The sequence below is a fragment of the Eumetopias jubatus genome, unplaced genomic scaffold, assembly GCF_037043125.1.
Source record: "Eumetopias jubatus isolate StellerSeaLion01/CBP00866 unplaced genomic scaffold, mEumJub1_p1.0 scaffold_9, whole genome shotgun sequence".
Lineage (NCBI taxonomy): Eukaryota > Metazoa > Chordata > Mammalia > Carnivora > Otariidae > Eumetopias > Eumetopias jubatus.
Genome location: NW_028274815.1, coordinates 115,210,692 through 115,232,532, shown reverse-complemented (window position 1 = coordinate 115,232,532; position 21,841 = coordinate 115,210,692). Strand labels below are relative to the sequence as shown.

General features: G+C 49.6%; 1 protein-coding gene across 1 annotated transcript in view; it reads right to left on the bottom strand.

Moving 5' to 3' along the window:
* Positions 1 to 21,841, bottom strand: part of BPIFB4 (BPI fold containing family B member 4) — a 28,205-nt gene that overhangs the window by 6,105 nt on the left and 259 nt on the right. Inside the window, exons 2-13 of the mRNA XM_028118951.2 lie at positions 21,117 to 21,179; positions 20,108 to 20,627; positions 19,073 to 19,177; positions 18,116 to 18,259; positions 15,236 to 15,299; positions 14,717 to 14,777; positions 13,531 to 13,622; positions 11,727 to 11,930; positions 9,072 to 9,125; positions 6,064 to 6,234; positions 3,532 to 3,599; positions 1,073 to 1,115 (exon numbers count right to left, since the gene is read on the bottom strand). Coding sequence (XP_027974752.1) covers positions 1,073 to 1,115; positions 3,532 to 3,599; positions 6,064 to 6,234; positions 9,072 to 9,125; positions 11,727 to 11,930; positions 13,531 to 13,622; positions 14,717 to 14,777; positions 15,236 to 15,299; positions 18,116 to 18,259; positions 19,073 to 19,177; positions 20,108 to 20,627; positions 21,117 to 21,179 — 1,589 coding nt within the window. The remainder of the gene's footprint in view (positions 1 to 1,072; positions 1,116 to 3,531; positions 3,600 to 6,063; positions 6,235 to 9,071; positions 9,126 to 11,726; positions 11,931 to 13,530; positions 13,623 to 14,716; positions 14,778 to 15,235; positions 15,300 to 18,115; positions 18,260 to 19,072; positions 19,178 to 20,107; positions 20,628 to 21,116; positions 21,180 to 21,841) is intronic.

The following is a 21,841-nucleotide window of genomic DNA, read 5'->3' as shown; positions in this document are numbered from 1 at the left end:
GGCTCAGGTCATGATCCTGGAGTCCCGGGATCGAGTCCCGCATTGGGCTCCCTGCTCAGCAGGGAGTCTGCTTCTCCCTCTGACCCTCTTCCCTCTCGTGCTCTCTATCTCTCATTCTCTCTCTCTCAAATAAATAAAATCTTTAAAAAAAATAAAAAAATAAAAAAATAAAAAAAAAGAAAGCTTAATTTGGTTCCCCGTGCCCGGCTCCGCTGTCCCAGATCTGTTCTCTAATTTCACAGTCTGCGAGCTGTTTCTTCTGCTTAGAGTCCGGAGATTCCAGTTCTGGTCCCAGCTGTGTCCCAAGCAGCTGCAAGGCAGCTCATCCCCGGGCCCCAGTTTCTCCATCCATGAAATGAAGCTAGTGACACCACTCCACGGGTTGGAGAGGCTGGGGTTTGCAAAAACTCAGAAAGAGGCAACACCGTGGGTATCTGAGTATCTCTGCACATGTGGAAATCTCACCCCAGCTTGCTCGGAAAAGCGGGCATCTGTTTAGTTGTCAATTTGTAAAAGAAAAGAGGGGCATTTCTGCAGACTTTGGTGGTGTGGGGGGACCCAATAATCAGCAAAGAAACGAGCAAACAGGACCAAACCCTAGAATCTGAGTGTCTCAGATTAGAAAGGCAGAGTTCCAGAGCGTGGTGGTAAAGTGGTGGCTAGGAATAAATCCAAACCTATTTGCGGAGGCTCAGAGTGGGTTGGGGCTGTTCAAGATTACATGGGAGTCAGTGGCAAAGCCAACCTCCCACCCCCAATACAGAAAGGCAGGGGTCCTGTAGGACATGGCTGCCCCTAGCGCCTCCCCACCCCGGAGTGGAGGGATTTGGGCCAAGTGGCCTCCATGGGAGTAGTCAGTTAAAATGGGATGGCCTCACAGGCAGAGTTGGATCTGGGAGTCTGTACCCATCCCCTCCCTGGTTTTGCGGGCCTCCGTTTCCCCACCTGGAACTGAGGCCTGACAGAGATGATGTCAATGCTTTGGCATTCGCCAAATCCCTGGGCCCCAGCCAGCCACACGGGGATGCCATTCCCAGATGATCTTGCCCTGGGGGCTGAGCTTAGTACTTACATCAAAGTTGCCTACATTTGAGGTTCTGAGGTTGAGGTGAGTCCTGCCGAGAAAGCAAACAGCCCGTTAGAAATAGTGATTGCCTGAGAATCATAAGGGGTTGTATTGCAATAAACTGTCAGAAGCCCCTCCACCAACATCCTCACAAAGACCTCTCTTGACCCCTAGGGGTAGTTAAGAAGAACAGTGTTGAGCTCCACGGAGTGAGCACCAACTATGTACTAGGCATGGCGCTCGGGCTTTTATACCATACACGGTAGCCCCCAGGTTCCGTTGTCCGTGGGCTCAGGGACCCGCGCTCAGCTGCAGTCGGGAAGAGAGGAGCCCCCTTCTGGCCCTATTAGGGGAAGGTCAATAGTAGTCTGACATTTCGTCACATTCACCTGACTTCCCCTCATCACGTGGTCACGTGGGCATTTTTTTTCATGACATCATCACAAGAAGAAAGGTGCGTATAGAGATGCCTGGGTGTCTCTGTCAGTTAAGTCAGGATTCTGGCTCAGGTCATGATATCAGGGTGGTGAGATCGAGCCCCGCGTCAGGCTCTGCACCGAGCACGGAGCCTGCTTCTCCCTCTCCCTCTGCTCCCCCCCAGCCTGTGCTCTCTCTCTCAAATAAATAAATAAGTAAAATCTTAAAAAAAAAAAAAGGGTGAGTATAGTACAGTATTTTGAGAGAGATGACATTCACGTAACTTGTATTACAGTCTATTGTTACAATTGTATCTTATTTGTGAGCTGCTGTTGTTAATCTCTTAGGGCGCCTAAGTTATAAAGTAAATGATACCACGGGTATGCATGCAAGGCAAACACAGTGTAGCTAGCATGTGGTACCAGCGGCACTTTCAGGCACCCACTGGGGGGTCCTGGAACTTACCGCCCGTGGATCAGGAGGGACTGCTGTACGTAAGGTTCAGATCATAGCTGTGACACTTACTGGCTGTGGGTCTTTGGCCAAGTACTTACCCTCTCTCTGCCTCAGTTTCCTCCTCTGCAAAGTGGGTGGCTGCGAGGACTAAATGAGCAATCCAAGAGAGCCTGTGCCTGGTACAGTGTGCGTGCCACGAACCCAGGAGTGATCGTCCTCACCTCGCTCGATCCTTTCGTGACCCTCTGGGAGGGGAACCTGAGGCTCCAGGGGACCTCGCCATGGCTACAGAGCTCAGGAGACAGAGCCCAGGACTCGTGCTCTGAGATGCACTCTTGGCTGCCGCGCTATTCTGAGGAGGGGGCCCGAGGCCGGGGTTCGAGGTCTCTCTCTGCCCTTGCCCGGGGACCATTGGACCAGACCACTGGAGCCCCCGTGCATCCGGCAGCACAGAAACCAGTGAGCCTTCTCAGGGGAGAAGCCTGCTTCGGTTGTGTTTTATTGCCGACTTCCACTGCCTCCCCTCCTTCCCCCTAGGTCACTCCCGCCACAGCCCCGAGCTCTTTCCTGCCCCTCAAAGTTTGCCTGCCCTGTTCTCGCTGCCTGAACCATGCCCCCCTCCACTGGCCCCTTCTCCTCATCCAGGCCTCAGGTCAAGCATCACCTCCTTAGAGACTCTTGCATGGCTCTGATTCATATCCTATCCTGAGTAATTCCCATTGTTGGGCTTGATAAATACTTGTCGTAAGAAGAACAACTTACAGTGAACTAGGCACGTGCTGACAGTTTTACATACAATCTCATTTATCTCGAAGTAGGAATGATAATTGTACTTACTGCCATAGGCTGACGTCAGGAATGAAATGAATGGAGACACACTTAGAGCTTAGCTCAATGCCTGGCACATAGAGAGCATCCAACAAATAACAGCTGTTCTCATGAGTCCTACGAGGTAGGGACTATTAGCCCCATTTTCAGATGAGAAAACTGAGTTTCGGAGAGGCAGAGTCACTTGGCCTATATCACACAGCCAGTCAGTGGTCACGTTAGGATTTGAACGTGTACCGCTTGGCTCCGGAGCCTGCACTTGTAATGGAGCAATGCAGCTCTGGGCCAGACAGACCTGGGCTGGCCCAGAGCCCCTCTCTGTACCCATGGTGTGGCCCTGAGTCAGTACACCCTCCTCTCTAAGCCCTAGTTGTCTCCTCTTTAAGATGGGAGAATGATAGCCCTGACCCCGCAAGGCCATTGCAAGGCTAAACAAGATCATACATACAAATACCTAGTGCAAAGCCGGGCAAATCATCATCACGCCCATCGTTGTTATTATTGTTGACGTTGTAGTTGTTGTTGGCAGTGGGTCCTTTCTGTGAAGCTCATGGCATCACCCACCCTGCCCAGCTCGAGCCAGGGCCCTTGGCAGTCACAGCCCAGTTTCACCCCTGCAGCCTCTGGGATTTACCCAGCCCTGACAGCCATGAAAGGGGACCTCTGGTGTCCTCCCAGGCATTCCTTCAGGAGCTGGCCCCAGGCATGGCAGCACCAAAGAGGCCCTTCTGAGCGCAGGAGCCCGAGTCCGCAAACCCCCTTACTTGTCCAGCTTGGCGTTGATCATGAGCTTATCTCCCTCCACGGAAAACATGGCCAAGAGTTCTGTGTCCTGGAGGAAAGGGGGTGACAATAAGGTGCCGCTGCGGGGCGGGCTGTGTGTGCCAGGTGCCGGCTAGGTGCTGCATTAACACAGGTTGTCTGTCCCCCGAGGTCTTGGTCAAACCTCCCTTTACGAACTGAGACCCCAGTAATGCTCCCTATATAATGGATATCCCCGCCCTGGAGAGAAGGGGTTGGGCGTAATAAATTGCCTACGTTCACTGAGAAGTGCGTTGCTTTCAAGTAAGTCAGCAGGGCTGTGTGAACGTCCCTCAGAAAGACACTGTCACGGGGAGCAGGGATTGCTTGGCTGGTGTGGGTGTCTGAGCTGTCTTGGGGTGGGGGGGGTGGCCTGCAGCCTATGAAGCTGCTCCAGATGAGCCACTGCAGATGGGATTGGGCATATCATCAATGTCAAGTGCAACTGCCCTACCCCCCCACCCCCAGCAGAGGGCATGAAAGGTCCAGACTCAACCCCTCTCCAGCAGAAGCCTGGAGTTACAGGAAATTTCCTCTTTACTTCCCTGCTTCTGCCACCGAATAAAATAAAAAATAAAATAAAATAAAATAAAATAAATAAAATAAAATAAAATAAAATAAAATAAAAAAATAAAAAAAAATAAAATAAAATAAAATAAAAAATAAAATAAAATAAAATAAAATAAAAAATAAATAAAATAAAATAAAATAAAATAAATAAAATAAAATAAAATAAAAAATAAAATAAAATAAAATAAAATAAAATAAAATAAAATAAAATAAAATAAAAAAGTCTTATGAAAAAAAAGAAGCTCCAACACATTCAGGTAATTAATTGGGATGATGGAGGACTGGATGCTCTGGGTGTGTATGGCAGGGACCCGCATGGGTGTGCAAAATCATCCCATCCATTCACGAACTGATGCCTGAAGGGTATATAGGATTTGACCAGGTGAAAAAGAGGGTGTGAGAGTGATCCAGGCAGTGGGAAGGGTATGTGCAAAAGCCCCGGGGCAGGAAAGAGGTTAGCATTAGAGGGAAGAGAGAAGGCCAGAGAGTAAGGAGGTAAAAGGACCGCAGATGACTGGAGTGAGAAGGGGCCAGACCAAGCAGGGCTAGCAGGCTGGAGAGAAGTCATGGCTGCATCCTGGGGGCACTGGGGCGTCATGGCAGGGCTCTGAGCTGGATCATACAGCATTTGGGCTGTTGATGGAAAAATTTCCACACAGTAGGGACCAACAAACAAGGGGCAGCCATCTCCACTCCCTGGGTGAGAACCAGCCCTTTTAATCTGTCATCTGATGATGCCCAGAAAGGAACCCCAACACACCATGGCTTGGCATGCTCTAACCGAGAATACCCACTTCCTAGATTAGAGGTGGCTCATTTGCTCTTGAGCCCTGGGAGGAGAGCCTGAGAAGACACAGCAGATGGGACAGAACCCCAAGTGTCTGAATCTAAAGCTTTAACCACCAAGGGAGAAATGGCATTTAACACAGCACATTGCTTCAACAAATATTTACTGAGTACCTACTATGTGCGGGACCCTGTGCTAGGCTCTGAGGATCCTGTAGTGAAGAAGACAATGTGCATCTCTGCCCAATAGTAAACTAACAAGTGCATTGTACAGTGTCAGGTTAAGGCTATGAACCAAGTAAAGTAAGGGAGGCAAGAGAGAGAGAGAGAGAGAGAGAGAGAGAGAGAGAGAGAGAGGGAGGCCAGGGATGGGGATATTTTAGACAGCTGGTCTTGGGAAGGTGGCATTTGAGCAGAGACCTAAAGGAAATGAAGAAGTGAGTCATGCAGACACCTGGAGAAAGAGTATTCCAAGCAGCAGCGGAAACAGCATATGCAAAGGCCCTGGGGTGGAACTCCACCTGGCATGCTGGTGAAAGAGTAAAAGAGTGAAAGAGTGAGGAGTTGAAAGGTAACCAGGGGATGAACTAGAAGAACTTTGTCGGTCATTGTTAGCGGATTGGCTCTTGTTTCAGGATTGAAAGGAGAAGTTTTGAGAAAAGGAGCCACATGATTTTAAGAGGATTCTTCTCTATGAAATAACTGGAAATTGTATTTGTATCTGTCTCCTGCTGGGTCCCAGGGAGATGCGAACCAGTACCATCTGCTTTGTTTCCCCTTTCTCCAGCATCTAGTAGAAAGCGTAACCCAGAGTAGGTGCTCAAAACAAATTGCTGAATGCATGAATTGCCACACCGTGCTCTACAACTTGTGAAGGAGCTCTTACGGTATGCCAGGTACTGCTCTGAGTGTCTTACTAATGCCCCGCTGCTATCCCCATAAAGTAGAGGAGAAAATCAAGCCCAGAGAGAGGGAGTGATCCACCCAAGGTCACATAGCTAGAAGTGCTGAAGACTGGATTTGAATCAGATCATCTGGCCCCATGTTTGGCTAGTTCTCACTATGGTTGGTCCCATGGGGGTTGGAAGGGGTCTGGGGACTCCAGAAGATCACATGGCACCCCCCCCACAGGTACTCACCACATCGATGAGGCAGATAGTGGTCTCGACGTCATTGGGCTGGGAGACCATGACCTCAGAGGTGGCGAACACCTTCACCAGTGCCTTGTCCTTCTGCAGTGTCACTGAAGGTGGGTTTGGCACCTGGATCCTGATGGTGAGTGGGCGGGACTCAGGGTACTGCTGGAACACCTGGGGGTGGACACCAGGCCAGAGTGAGTGGGGCCCTGGGGAGTGGGGGTGCCCAGTGGGTCATCAGCCGACCTCTAAACACATGGCCCAGGGTCTCAGACTGGGCACCCTCAGATCCAACAGCATCTCTCGAGCCCTACAAAACACATGCAGGGTCTCTGACCTGCTGCTGGGTTTGGGCAGGGGGGCTGCCGTCTCCAAGCCTCTCATGTAGGGTTACTGGAAGAATTAAATGTGGGGGTGACAGCAAAGCTCAATGCTTTGTCCGGAAATGCTCAGAACCTGCTGCTGAGCAAGATGGATTCGTCTGGACATTCACGATTGCATCGAATCATCGTAACAACTCCATGGGGTATTTTTTCTCCATGTTACAGATAAAAAAAACCTGAGGATCAAGCAAATTGTCTATGGCCGGCAGGAGAGCTGAGGTTCCAGCCCAGGTCTATGTTACTCAGAAGCCCAGGCCTCCCTCCTCTCCTGCTGCCTTTGGATGCCCCACCTGGAATGAGAAAGTTCACAGTTTAGGGGGCTTCACAGCGAAGTCCCAGAGCGAGGCCTACCTGGATTGGCTGGGGTCTCTGGAGACCCACGGTGGGAGGAATCGGAGCCTGTTTGCTGCAAATGGACTCCCCAAAAGCTAATTAGCTAAAGGGACAATTCATCAAGCAATCAGTTCCCACATTTGCTGAATAACTGTTTTATCAAAAAATTTATTTTAAGGAATGCTCTTCTTTCTTCTTCTTTTTTAAGATTTTATTTTTAAGTAATCTCTACACCCAATGTGGGGCTCGAACTCATGACCCCAAGATCAAGAGTCACACACTCTTCTGACTGAGCCAGCTAGGTGCCCCTAAGGAACACTTTTCTTAAATATATTAAATTGACATAAATATGTGGGAAAAACTACAAAGTTACTTTGAAAAGAATTCCATGTAAATGGAAACTTCCATGTGCAATGCAGCAGTGTGGATTCTGGTCCTGAGAAGGCTCTATTTGTTTTCTTGAACACATTCAAGGTGAAATTCTTGTTTTTAAAGATTTTATTTATTTATTTGAGAGAGTGAAAGAGCACAAGAGGGGGAAGGGTCAGAGGGAGAAGTAGACACCCCACTGAGCAGGGAGCCCAATGCGGGACTCAAGCCCAGGACTCCAGGATCATGACCTGAGCCAAAGGCAGTCGCTCAACCAACTGAGCCACCCAGGTGCTCCAAGGGGAAATTCTTTTGAACGAACTGGGTCTATTGGCAAATCTAGTAAATTCAGCCAAATGACCACTTAGTGGATTCACCCTTTGGCAATCTGGCTTTTGACAAGTCAATGACTTGGTGAATTGGCTTTTCACAAAGGGATTTTCAAGATAGCTGGAGGGACCTACCCCAGCATACACAGTCTCCAACAATTAGCAACACCTTCTTCTCAGGGACGTGGAGAGTCCCCCTCAAACTCTCCCCACAGCAGCAGGAGACCCGGGATGCCCCTCCTCATTCTGATGAAGCCTCTCCTGGTGACTCCACCCCAGCCTAGGTCTCCAGGAGACATTCCTCTGTGTCCAGCCTGAATCCTCCCCCTGCTGCAGACCCAGCCCCATTTCACGGCCTGAGTCCCTGCTCTAGCCCAGTTCTGCTGCTGCCTCGTTGTGTGACTTCTTTGAGCCTCTGTTTCCCTGTCTATAAAATGGATTGCTCCTCTCTTCCGGCCCCATTAATGCAGGGGAGGGAGGGTAATTAAAGCCAAATAAAAGAGTGCACTCTTAAATTTTTTTCATAAGCTGTAAGGTGCAGTGCACATAAGAAGTGGCGCAATAAATAAAAGGTCCTGTTGACTGAGGGCTCTCCCTGCCTCCCAGAGCTGCCACCATTCAGGACATTAGATAATGGTGCTCTGCCATTCAGCTTCCAACCACACGAGGGGGATAGTGACCATTTGTTGAGTTGGGTCTCCCTTCCTGCTTCTGAATTACAACCAGAAGCAGAACAGGTAGAACAGAGAAATGTCTAAAATGGTTCTAGATTACAGCAATCCTTCATACCTGCATGACACTTACTATGTAGGAAACTTTTTGCTTCCAGGTGCAGGGTAACAGGCTTGGGACCCGCACTGAGACAGGAACTGGGGTCAGAAAGGCCTTTGTTCCAACTGTACCTAGCTACTAACCTGACAAGAGTCCCACTTGCTCCCACCCCTTTAAAAAAGGTTTTGTTACTATTAGCAAGAACAATAACAGTGAACATTTATCAAATGCCTTCTCTGTGCCTACGTTCAGATCCCAGGTTCACAGCCACACAGTGAAGTGGGCGTTGTTATCCTTTTTTTCCAGATGAGAAAACTCAGGCCCAGCGAGAAGTCATTTGCCTACGGTAGCATGGTTGAGACATGCTGAGCTAGAATTCAAAATCATGTTTGTCTACTCCAAAAACCTGGCTCTTCCCACCTGCATGTGCTCTGTGTCAGCATCTTTACATGAATTATCACCTCATCACCCTTAGTCTGTTAGATGAAGCTGTGGAGTGGGAGTTAGCATCCTTTTTTGACAGATGAGGAAGCTAAGGCTCAGAGATGTTAAGACTCTTGCCTGAAGACACACAGCAATGAAGTAGCCAGGCCAGGATTAGACCTGTGCAGGCCAGTCTACTGCTAGAGCTCAAGGTCTTTCCACCTCAACCCTCCATGCTCCCTCTTTCATAAGGATTTGGATACCACACTTTGCCACTGTACTCCTAAGGAGGGTGTCAGGTTGCCCCACCCTAGTGCTGAGTGTCTCCCCTTCTGACCCAGTTCCTGGGACAGTTGGAAGGAGGGTAGCGCTGAAGACAAGGGGACACATCTGTCTTACATACCTTGGGAATCAAAGCTCCCAGCGTGGAGGTGGTAAGAGGAGGAAGCTCTTCAAACTACAGGACAAGAAGAAGGGTCATGTGAGTCCCTGAGGTTATGGGGACAGATGGGAGTTGCTAACACAGTGATTAAACTCCTACACACCCTCAGACAACCAGTGGGGGGCATCTTCTTCTCCTTAAAGACCACTTGGGGGGCCCTGCCTGTCCAAAAGCAACCACCACACTGATCATGGTGGCTGTTTGTGGTTAAGTGGACAGGGCCAGCCACTTAAGCTCACCACAGACCTGACTCTTTCTCCTCTAAATGTAATTCTTGATTAAAACAAGGTGAGCATCAGTGAGTCCACGTGCATAACTCAGTGTCCACTAAATGCATAATTCTGCCATATCTTTGAACAACCTGTACTATTATTTACTTAATGTTTTCTTTCAACTGACTTGCTTTTGAAAACCTCAAATACTAAAAAATGGAAAGCCAATACCATTTGACAGAAAGAAATGGCAACTGGAAAAGCAAATACAATAAAAACGAAATAATGCTATTACATTCTGCTTGGATATCATTGTCTGCGGAGGGCTATGGCTATGAGTTCTGTTCTCTCTGAGTTAAAAAGAGGATGCTTAAAAGTGCAAGAGAGGGTTAACTATATACTAGCACTAAACGGAGGCTTTCCTCTTGATGGAACCAAGAAGGACACAATTCATATGGTATTTTTTTTTTTTAGAACATCTTATTCTTAGCAGATAGACATAAATTTATGGAGTGAAATGTCATGTTTCCAAAAACTTAAATTGTTCAACAATAGCTAGCTAGCTAACTAGATGATAGATAGGTTAGATAGATGGATGAATGGAAGGATGGATGGATGAGAAGATGGATAGATAGAAGGATGGATGGATGGATGGATGGATGGATGGATGGTTAGATAGACAGATGGAAGGATGGATGGGTGGATGGATGGATGGATGGATGGATGGATGGATGGATGGGTGGATGGTTAGATAGATAGATGGAAGGATGGATGGGTGGATGGATGGATGGATGGATGGATAGATGGATGGTTAGATAGATAGATGGAAGGATGGATGGGTGGATGGATGGATGGATGGATGGATGGATGGATGGTTAGATAGATAGATGGAAGGATGGATGGGTGGATGGATGGATGGATGGATAGATGGATGGTTAGATAGATAGATGGAAGGATGGGTGGGTGGATGGATGGATGGATGGATGGATGGTTAGATAGACAGATGGAAGGATGGATGGGTGGATGGATGGATGGATGGATAGATGGATGGTTAGATAGATAGATGGAAGGATGGATGGGTGGATGGATGGATGGATAGATGGATGGATGGTTAGATAGACAGATGGAAGGATGGATGGGTGGATGGATGGATGGATAGATGGATGGTTAGATAGATAGATGGAAGGATGGATGGGTGGATAGATGGATGGATGGATAGATGGATGGTTAGATAGATAGATGGAAGGATGGATGGGTGGATGGATGGATGGATAGATGGATGGATGGTTAGATAGACAGATGGAAGGATGGATGGGTGGATGGATGGATGGATGGATAGATGGATGGATGGATAGATGGATGGATGGTTAGATAGACAGATGGAAGGATGGATGGGTGGATGGATGGATGGATGGATGGATAGATGGATGGTTAGATAGATAGATGGAAGGATGGATGGGTGGATGGGTGGATGGATGGATGGATGGATGGATGGATGGATGGATGGATGGATAGATGGATGGATGGATGGATGGTTAGATAGACAGATGGAAGGATGGATGGGTGGATGCATGGATGGATGGATGGATAGATGGATGGATGGATGGATGGATGGATGGATGGATGGATGGATGGTTAGATAGACAGATGGAAGGATGGATGGGTGGATGCATGGATGGATGGATGGATAGATGGATGGATGGATGGATGGATGGATGGATGGTTAGATAGATGGAAGGATGGATGGGTGGATGGATGGATGGATGGATGGATGGAAGGATGATTGGATGGACAGAAAGATGGATGGAAGGAAGGAAGGATAGAATGATGGATGTATGGATGAGTAGATGGGTGAGTAAGCAGATGGTTGGGTGGATTGGTATACATGAAGCAAATATGACAAAATATTAACTGGTGAATCTGGGTGAAGGATATTTGGGCATTAATTGTGTTATTTTGTAACTTTTCTGAAGGCTTGCAATTTTCACAAGAAAAGGTTTGGAAAGAAAATTACTCTGGATCATACCTTATTCTTATATATGATTTAGTTTTTTAATATCAATGTTTACCAAGTAAAAGGATTCTAAGCCTTTATATTGGTATACATATATAGGAATATATATCATGCTTTTAAAGAAGGATTGGCATAGAATTAAATAGAACTGAATATGATTTGATGTTATTTCATGCCCTGGCTGTGAGTCACCTAAAATCACCCTAGGCACCATGCTTTGGTAAACACTGACATAATTAATACACGTCCGTGAGTGGGAAATGAGTGAGGGATGGACTGTCTACTACTGTGCTTGCTTTAAAGCAATCTCCCCAAGTCTGTGGGGACTAGACAGGATCAGTGGGGAGCTCTTTGTTGCCCAGCCCACCTCTCAGTGGGGCCGTGACTCACCATGCCATTGGTGATGTCGATATCCAGTGCCCCCTGCTTCTGCAGGAGGGCCAACACTGAGCCCAGGAAGTTGGCAGAAATGGCCAGTTGCGAGTTGGTGTTGTTGCCCATGGGGGGCAAGTCTGGCATCTTCTGTCTGGGAGACACGGCTGGCCGCCCCAGTGGATAGTCAATGAGCTCTCCTCCAGCCTCCCCAACCAGAGTCTGGAGAAGCAGAGAGGAAAGGGGTCACAGGGAGGGGTACAGGGAGATGAGTGGAGGAGGAGGCTGAGACTGGGTGAGGTCCTGAATCTGCCACCAGGCAGCCTTCCTCGATTAAACCCACTGGGACTGAGTTACCCTTTCTTTTATGGCCCCCAGCTCTCCTTCATTTGTGATGGAATGGAACCTCTTGCAGTTCTCACTTTATGACCACTTACAGCCATCTTTTGCTTTCAATACATGTGTGACATAGATTCTTCCCCACTCCGTCCTGCCAAAATGAGTCAGCATGTTTATGAATCTGCAAAATGCCATGGCATATCTACACTCAAAAGACCAGACACGTTTCCACAGTCGGCAGATGCTGTGTGGTCTTCCCTGGGGACTTCTCCACCTCATGGAGAGTCACTCTGTCCCTACTGCCCGGGTCAGGCCCCACCACCATCTCATGACCCCCACCATGGCACCTTCCCACACCCTGTTCCCTCCCCCACACTCTTCTCTTGTTATGGCCCACTTATCTGGCAGATCTCAGCTTAAGTGTCACTTCCTCCATGAAGCCCTCCATGACCTCCCTGGGTACATCGTATCTCCTTGCTTCAGGCTCTGATATCCTGGGACCCTCTTTCACGATCTTTGTGTCTTTGAGTGACTCTTGGATGGCCTATCCCCTCCAATAGGTTGTAAGCTCCATTAAGGCAGAGATCTTACCTTGTTCACCAATGCCCCTCCAGCCCCAGGCCAGAGTCTGGCAAACAGCAGGTAACCAACAAATATCTCTTGGACGGCTATTGTTTATGAATAGACTAGGTGTGCCTGTATATGTGTGCACAAGTAGGCTATGTCTGTGGCAGCTTGGGTGTGCACCTGCAGCTCTGTATCTGATTGAGCATTGGGCGGGGGGGAAGCATCCATGTTGGTACAGCCCAGGGGGAGCACCCATGCGTGTGCCCCTTGCAGTTAGGGGCCAGATTCGGTGGTGTGCCGGAACCAGCTCATGCCAGCTCATAAGCACTCTTGTGACATTCTACGCTTGTCTTCCCAACTCTTCACTCAGTGATATCAAGTTGGTAGCTTGAAATGGGCCACGGTGGCAGTATTTAGACCATGGAAATCAGCTAATGCTACAAATCAGGACTTTTTTTTTTTTTTTTTTAAATCACGGATTGCCAGTTGCTAGTGATAATCAGCACTCTACTGGCCAGATTCATTCCTCCAGGAAACCCAAGTCCGTAGTAGCAGAAGGTAGACTGCTTGGGTTTAGATCCCAGGCTCACATTTATTTGCTGTGTGACCTTGGGCAAGTGGCTTAACTTCTGTGACTCTGTTTCCTCAATAAGAGTTCACCTTATTATGTCATATGGTTGCTGTGAGGATAGACTGAGCTAATCTACATCAAACACTTAGAATGTGCCTGGAAAGCAGTAAGCACTTGGTAAGTGTTGGCTGTGATTGTGTTTTCTGATGCGGCTCCTAGAAGGTCCTCAAGTCATCAAAAGAGGGTCCTGTTCAAACGTTGCTTCGCAGACATTGAGTAAAAGCCCATGGGCCTGGCGCTCACACCCGTGCCCACCTCCCCTTGCCCCGAGGCCCCGGCACTCACATTGAGGTCCAGCTCCAGGAATTCCCCAGTCACAAGCGGGAGGCTGGAGAAGGTATACTGGACACTTCCCAATATCCCCAGAGGAACCAGAGCTGCAGGCAAACGTGGGGGTCACAGGGAGTCCCCTTGACCTCCCGAGATGACTTCCCTCCTTGTGCCCCAAAGCAGGCAGAGCAGCAAGGCTCCAGATCCAGACAGCATGAAAAGAGCCAGAGTTCTTGGTTCAAATTCCAGCTCTGCCTCTTCCTTGCTGTGTGACCTTAGGCAAGACACTGCACCTCTCTGAACTCCAGTTTCCTCCTCTGTAAAATAGGCTTAATATAACTCCTTGGACTATACTGTGGGGTCCATGAGGGTCTGGATATCGATAAGCTTTGTAAACTGTGAAGGACTGTGACCAGGGAAGATGTTTTAAGGTTCCATAATGTGGTGCTTAGTTGAAGTGGGGATTTCCCTGACTGCTTGTGACCAACAGCTGCATCATCTGGGCTCTTCCTCCCTTGTTCCTGGCCACAAAGGGAGAGAACTTTACCTGTCTGGGAAAGCCATCCTCAAACTGCTTGGGGTCTCGAGAGATGGGACTGCTACCCCAGAAGGCTGTGCTGTATTGCTGCAGAAACTATAGCCCCTCATAAGTCAGGTGCCTCCATTATGTTGTGGTCTATATGAAAGGAGATCCCTGGAACATGCCGTGTGTGAACTGCACAACTATATGGGGCAGGTTTGCCTTCAGGAATGTTCACTCAGAAATCTTGGATCATGGGGTGGTGTTGGAGCCTGGTTCTGAGGACCTGGACAGTCTCCACGGTGTCTCCTGCTCTTCACTCTCCAAACCCTCTGCGGGATGAAGCCAACCCCCCATTGTAGAGATGAGGAGCCTGGAAAGTCTTTCCAAGTCCACACCGTTGTCAGGGCAGAGCCAGGACTCAAACCCAGCCTCCCTGTCCCAGTCCAGAGCCTGAGCCTCCAGGCCAGATGGGAGGCTCCTTCCTCCGGGGGGATGTCTGGCCAGGTAGCCTCTCTCTTGTGGCATCAGCCGCACCACACTCTGAGGGCCTGAGTGGGTGTGCCCCCACCACCCTGGACCCTCCTCCCAGACATGCTATGTCCCCAGTGCTTTCCATGGCTGGGCCCAGATCAGGGCTGGCAGATGTCGGCTGAATGAAGCAAAGCAGGAAGGACTTACAGTCCACGAGACCCAGCTGGTCATTGACAAGACCCAGCACCACGTCCACGATGGGGCAGAGCTGTAAGGGGAGACGGCATGAGGTTCCAGCGATGGGGCTAGGGTTGGGGAGGGGAGCAGGAATACTGACAATAGCTAACATTTACTGCCTGCTTGCTCTGTGCCCTGCACGGTCCTCCCCGCAACCCTATGGGGAAGGCTCTCTCCTAATCCCCATTTTATAGCTGGGAAAACCAAGACTCAAAGAGGGCATATGACTCACGCAGCTCGCAAGTGCCCGAGCCGGGACTCAAACCAGAACTGTGTGACTCTTAAGCTCCACTTCCTTATCCCTTCACTAATCTGTCCCTCCATGGTCCTCCAGGTCCTCCCCAGACCCCCAAGAACATGTTCCAGCCCTCTGGCTCCCTCCATCCCTCTGGGTCACCTGCATGCCCACAGGGATGGGGGCTGGACTGTGGTCCCTCAGTCTGGGGAAAGTCTGTGCTTCTAGCTTCCCATCCCGGGATGGGTTCTTACCAAGTCAGGGAGGACGTTGGCCAGCACTCGGTTCACTAAGTTGTCCACGAGGTTGGGGAGAAGCCTGAGGAGAGAGGAGTGGAGGGGAGGAGGGAGCTCACCAAGCTTGTCCACACTTGGGGTCCCTGGCCAGGCCCTGAACAGCGAGAACTGGGAAATTGTTCTGAAAGCCAGAAGGACAGTGGCTGGGTCTGCCTGGACAGGTGACCCTGGCAAATTGCTTGGCTTTTCATTCAGCATTCACTCGTTTGTCCATCCATCCATCCATCCATCCATCCATCCAACAAACAAATGCTCCTTGAACTCTGCAATGGGTCAGGCCCGATTTATGGTGCAAAGTCGTTCCCTCCTGCTCATTTGCCCCTCAGTGGGCTGCTTGCTGCCGCTTTGTGCCGTCTTCCTAAAGGGAAATGAATGTATTACTTGATTCAAGCACCTAGCACAGTGTCTGGTGCATAGTAGGTGCTCAATTAATGTTTGTGGGAGGGAGGGGAGGAGAAACCTGGCCAGCAAAACGTGCTCATGTGGTCCGCAAGAGGAAATGAGTTGTTGGTGTTGAAAAGCTTGGGACATGTGATCGGTTCTACAGATAAAGAAACGGGTCCGGAGAAGTGGTCCAGAGCAAATTCTAAGTCCATACCAGCTGTAAACTAACTGTCCTAACCGGTTAGCTGAGAGGGGGAGGAGATCACGGTGTTGATGCATAGACAAGACACAGAGATGGACAGACAGACTTGTAAGGCAAGCATGTGTTTCCCGAGGCCCCTCAGCGACGAGAAGGTGAGTGAAACATGTGTCACTCACAGAGTGTCACGGACAGCTTGGCCCCTTAAAAATCCATCTGTCTCTGCCCCCACTGAACACTCCCTGTGTCCACCCACGTTGTAGCTGACCGTCCAGTGCTTGCCAGTTTGACAGAGCAAAGAATTTCTTGAGATCGTGTCCTAATTAGAACATTCCACTATGCATTTTGGTCTCCTTTTCAAGTGGATGCACACCTCGAGGGGCCTTGTCTTGGTTCCAATTCTCCTTGGAGGGTAAGACCCTTGAGAATGCACCTGCACGTTTACCCATGCATGGGTGCGTGTGTGTGTCTATGTTTGTGGAGGAGGGATCATCTGAATTTAATCTGTGTACATTCAGGGCACAGACTGTTTTCTCTTTCTGGGAAATTATCTGGCGGATACATCAGCCCATGTTTAAAATGTATATAAACAGTTATTCATTGCAACCTGTTTGTCAGAGCAGAAGATTAGGCAGATCGCCATGTCCCCGCCCCAGGGGACTAGACAAATACATGGTGTTTCGTCCAGACAGTGGAATAGTACATGGCCGTAAAAACGACAAGGAAGCTCTCAAGGTTCAAATACAGAAAAATCTCCAAATAGAGTAAATGAAAAAGACAAAGTGCAAAATGGTGTTTATAGGATGTGCCCATTTGTGTTAAAAGGAGGGTTGGGAATGAGAATCCACATTCATGTTTGCTTCATTTGTAGAAAGGAATTGGAAGGAGAATCAAGAAAGAAGCACAGTGAGCTTGTTGGGGAGGGGCAGGTGGGAAGCAGGGTGGGAAGGGGGCTCTTCAGTCTGTGCCTTTTAATTTTTTATATATATTTTTAAAGATTTATTTACTTATTTTAGAGAGAGAGAGCAGGAAAGGGGCAGAGAGAGAGAGAGAGAGAAAGAGAATCTCAAGCAGACTCCCCGCTGAGTGCATAACCCAATGCGGGGCTCAATCTCATGACCCTAAGATCATGACCTGAGCCGAAATCAAGAGTCAGACGCTCAATCAACTGAGCCGCCCAGGTGCCCCTATTTTTTTTTTATATTTTGAACCATGTATTACCAAATATATTTCCTAGTGAAAATGTGAATGTAAAAATCTGTGAGGTTTCTGGGTCTCTACCTCCTCTCCTCACCAAAATATCAGGGACCAATTTTCTCTGTCCTTACCTACCCTAGAGCAGAAACAAAGACTCAGAGAAGCTCACATGAATCAGAAATTCTTGAGTTCAAGTGGCATAATGAGTTTTTCTACTTTTGAAGTCTAGGTAGATGGGGCGTCTGGGTGGCTCAGTTGGTTGGGCGACTGCCTTCGGCTCAGGTCATGATCCTGGAGTCCCGGGATCGAACCCTGCAATGGGCTCCCTGCTGAGCAGGGAGTCTGCTTCTCCCTCTGCCCTTCCCCCCTCTCATGTGTTCTCTCTCAAATAAATAAATAAAATCTTTAAAAAAAAAAGTCTAGGTAGGATGAGCACTAGGTAGGAGAAAATATTGATAACACAGGAGGGGAAGGAGTAGGGGGTCAGGGGTCTCGAAGAGAGAAGCCAAAGAAGCATTTCCCATGATGAGGGCCAGGGAGTGAAGAGAAAAGGAAGCTCTGAGCGGCCCTGATGTGCCCTCATCCGAGACCATTACCTGGGAACAGCGTACCCCTCAATACATGGACACTTGAAACCTCTCTGGACAGAGTATGGGGACTTGGCCACTTTATGAGGAGGGCATAACAGAAAAAACCCAACCCTTAACCAAGGTTGCATTGGACAGAACCCATTGGGACATTTCCCCATGAGTTAGGGCTCCAAGAGACAAAAAACTCCTGCTAGACATATATTCAGAAAACTCTTAAAATGTACCAGATTCTGTACTGTTTTGCATTCATTATCTCAATTCCAAAGGGAAAAAAATTACCCCCATTCCACAGACAAAGAAGCTGGAGCACAGAGAGGGCAACAGAGTTGCTCAAAGTCACACAGCAAGGAGTAGTGGAGCTGAGGTTTGAACTGAAGGCTGCTTCTAGAGCCTTTACTCGTAACCATATGATTTGTCAAAGACCACTTCACCATCCCCTAAGGCACTCCACTGCCCACTGGTACTCACCCTCGAAGCAGCTTGACTTTGATACCCCCCAGGAGGGTGTCACATCGCTCAATAACTAGCCTAGGGTAGCCCGTGCGGTCCATGGTCAGCCGGACCTTGGCAGTGATGTTCACTTCCACAGCGATGTCCAGGAAGCCAATGAGACTGGAGGAGATCATGGGGCCGGTGAGACTGTGAGTCAACCTCGACTGCCAGGCAGTTCAGCTTCATTCAGTTCTACACAGCACCTTGCACCTTGGCCTCTGTGCTTGCTGTCCCTGCCTCTTTCTTTTGTGCATCTATTATGCTCCTTGCTCATCTCCAGGGGTCCCAAACCGGAAGGCTTCCCTGGTCCCTCTACATATGTGAACAAATTCTATCTCTTCCTTGGTCTATGAGAGCTTCCTTCAAAGACTAGGAATAGGGGTCAATAAATGAACTCTATACATAAATTCTGGTTTCCAAGGTGACTACCCATTGACCTAGCTTTATAGACGTGACCTCATCCCACGGGCAGAAATCAACACAAAAGTCCACTCTGTGAGGTTCTCGGATAAGCACCTACTTTGTGGCAGGCACTCTTCAGGGAGACATTTGCTTGCCTTCCTTCACCTGTGGCCACAGCCACCTGGAAAAGGAGGTGTCTTTATGTCCATTGCAGGAGAAGACACTAAGGCTCAGTGACATGAAGGGGCTGACCCGAGGTCACACAGCTTTAAAGAGAGTCAGGATTCAAACCCAGGCTGTCACCTGTCTCCAGCCTCCCAGAGCTTAACAACCATGCAGGCTATCTTCACGGCTGACAAGATGACCTGAGCCCAAAAGTATAAGCCACATACTGGTAACACATTAGGTCTTATTATTCCCCCCATATTATGGACAAAGAGACTGAGGTACAGAGAGGGGAAATGACTTGCCCACGATCTCCCAGCCAGGACATAGGGTGATGGGGGCCCCTCCAGGGCTGAGGGTACATACCTCTTCCCGTTGATGGCCACGCGGGTGTACAAGCTCAGGTAGACACCCACACCAGGCAGGAGCCTCACGGACACCCGGGGGAGGGTCAACTCCACGATGCGCAGCCTGCATAGGACCCGGGGTGGTGAGATGGGAGTCAGCCCCACTGCCTGCCACCCCTCGCCAGGAGGGCCCCGTCTCACACCACCCCCCTTCTCTGTCCTGCATTCATTCCTCCTGACCCTAAAGAGACCTGAGGTTTGTGGCTAGAACTGGAAGAACACAGAGAAGTGAAAGAGAAAGAATACCATGACCCACCTTCCTATTGGCTGGAGACGCACTGTTTACATTTCCATGTATTTCCTTTGGATTTTTTTTTCTTGTAAAGATGCCATTCCCTCTATTTTCCCTGCCCCTCCTTGCCTGCTTCCTTCCTACATATTCTCAGATTTCAGATTAAGACCCTCTTCCTCCAGGAAGCCTTCCCTGACCTCCGCCATTATACACATCCCTATTTCACCCCCGAACTGCTTGCCGGTGTTACAATTGTATGGTTATTTTCAGGCGTCTTTATGAAAGCCCATATACTCCATCAGCCTGCAAGCTCTATGAGGACAAGAGATGTGTCTTTTGGTTAACCATGTGGTCGCGTGCTCAGTGCCAACACAGTGGCCTGTACGTAGGAGGAGCGCTAAGTATTTGTTGAATTAGATAGTGAATGTGAGGAGGGGGCTGGACACAGCTGAAATTACTATATATGTGTAGTTTTAAATCCTTGGGTATTTTCCACTTTGTGACTATGACCATTCTACAGATGAGGAAATCAAGACTCAGAGTGACAAAAAGTGTGGCCCAGAGTCACACACATATATAAACGGGTGAGCTGAGACTCACATTCAGGAACGCTTAAGGACAAGACCCCCAAGCCATACAACTTGGGGCTCTCAAGACCTCCAGTCCTGAGGCCAAGCCTTGAACTCCAGACCCCTGGGTGTGATCACCTGGCTTGCAGGTTCATCATCTGGGCTTGATAGGGAGAGCCTGGCCCCTCCTTACCCGGTGATGCCCTGCACGGTGCTGAGGATGCCACCCTCGCCGAGGACGCCCAGGACTCCACCTCCTCCAAGAAGTCCTCCATCGCCAAGGAGACCACCTCCACCGAGCAGGCCACCTTGGCCCGACAGGATGCCATTGGCTGCCAGCATGCCCCCAGTGCCCAGCAAACCACCTGGGCCCAGCGCCCCAGTGGCTACACCGGGTGGGATCTCTCCAGGCCACAGCTCTCTCCGGTGAAGCCTGCCCACGGCTGCTGCAACTTCGTCCGACCTGTACCGCCCACGGCCCCTGTGGCCGCCATATGCATTCACCGCACTGCGGTAGTCGCCATTTCGGAGGTCCCTGATGATTTCATCTGACTCAAGGATCTCACCGTATCTGTATTTGCCCCCCAGCTGAGCGGTATTGTCATTGGTCTCGATGTGACCATACTTGTAACTACCGCCAAGCTGGTTGCCATTGGTATATTTTGGGGGGCGCTCTCGGACATGGAAATCGTTGTAGGGAACGCCACCAACACCTCGGGGGAGTTCAACGTGTCTGTAGTCATTGTAATGGTGTCGGCCACCGCCCAAAAGACCACCACCACCACCACCCAGGAGACCACCACCACTGCCACCCAGCAGACCACCACTGCCCCCCAACAGGCCCCCACCACTGCTGCCTCCACCACCCAATAAACCTCCCCCAACCCCACCCAACAGGTCATCTTCACCCCCTCCACCCCTTCCACCAAGCAGGCCCCCCAGAAGACCACCACCCCTACCACCACCACCACCACCACCACCACCGAGTAGCCCCCCACCACTGCCACCCAACAGCCCCCCACCCCTGCTGCCACCACCACCCAATAAGCCTCCCCCAACTCCACCCAACAGGTCACTACCACCCCCTCCACCCCCACCACCAAGCAGGCCCCCCAGAAGACCACCGCCCCCACCACCTCCACCTCCATTTCCACCAAGCAGACCCCCCAGGAGCGGTCCGCCACCATCACTACCAGCTTTACCCATGGGCATCTCTCTCAGGGCTGAGCGGAGAGCATCACTCTGCTGTAGGGTGCCCGAAATGGCTGCAGAGAAGCAAGGGTACCAGTCAGGGCTTTCTCCCACAGTCCCCGGGTGCCACCGCTGGAGCACTGCTCGGCTCTCTGGGCCATTTTTCCTAGTGGTAAAACTTCAGAGTCGAATGGGAAGACGCCTCCAGACCAATCCAGCCCTGACATCCCAGCAAGTTCACTAGCTGCTGACCTTGACCTGCTCTCACTTTAACTAGATTTCACATCATTCACCAAACCTGGAAAGATTTTCTTCTTCATCCTCGCTTTCGAGTGCTCCATACTTCAGGGCTTATAAACCTGCTTAGATGGGAGTCAGGGCAGGGAGTGTCTTCATTTGCCAGCTGACAAAAATGAGGTCCCAAGAATTAAAGGCAGGAATAATTTACAGCTCCTACATTTGAGGGCCTCCCATGTACGAGGAACTGTGCTAAGTTTTCAAAAGGCTTTCTCATTCATCCTCATATCTGTCCTCTGCGATGGGGCCAAAATCACATCGATTTTGTAGATAAGAAAACTGAGGCTCAGAGAACTCAAGTTGTGGACTTAAGTCCACACAGTCAGTATTTGAGCCCCAGGAAGGCTGACTCCAGGACCCCAAGCTCTTAGTCACTGCTGTCTACTGCCTCAGCTCTGAAGTCCTCAACACGCTGTCTTGCACACAGTAAGTGCTCAGG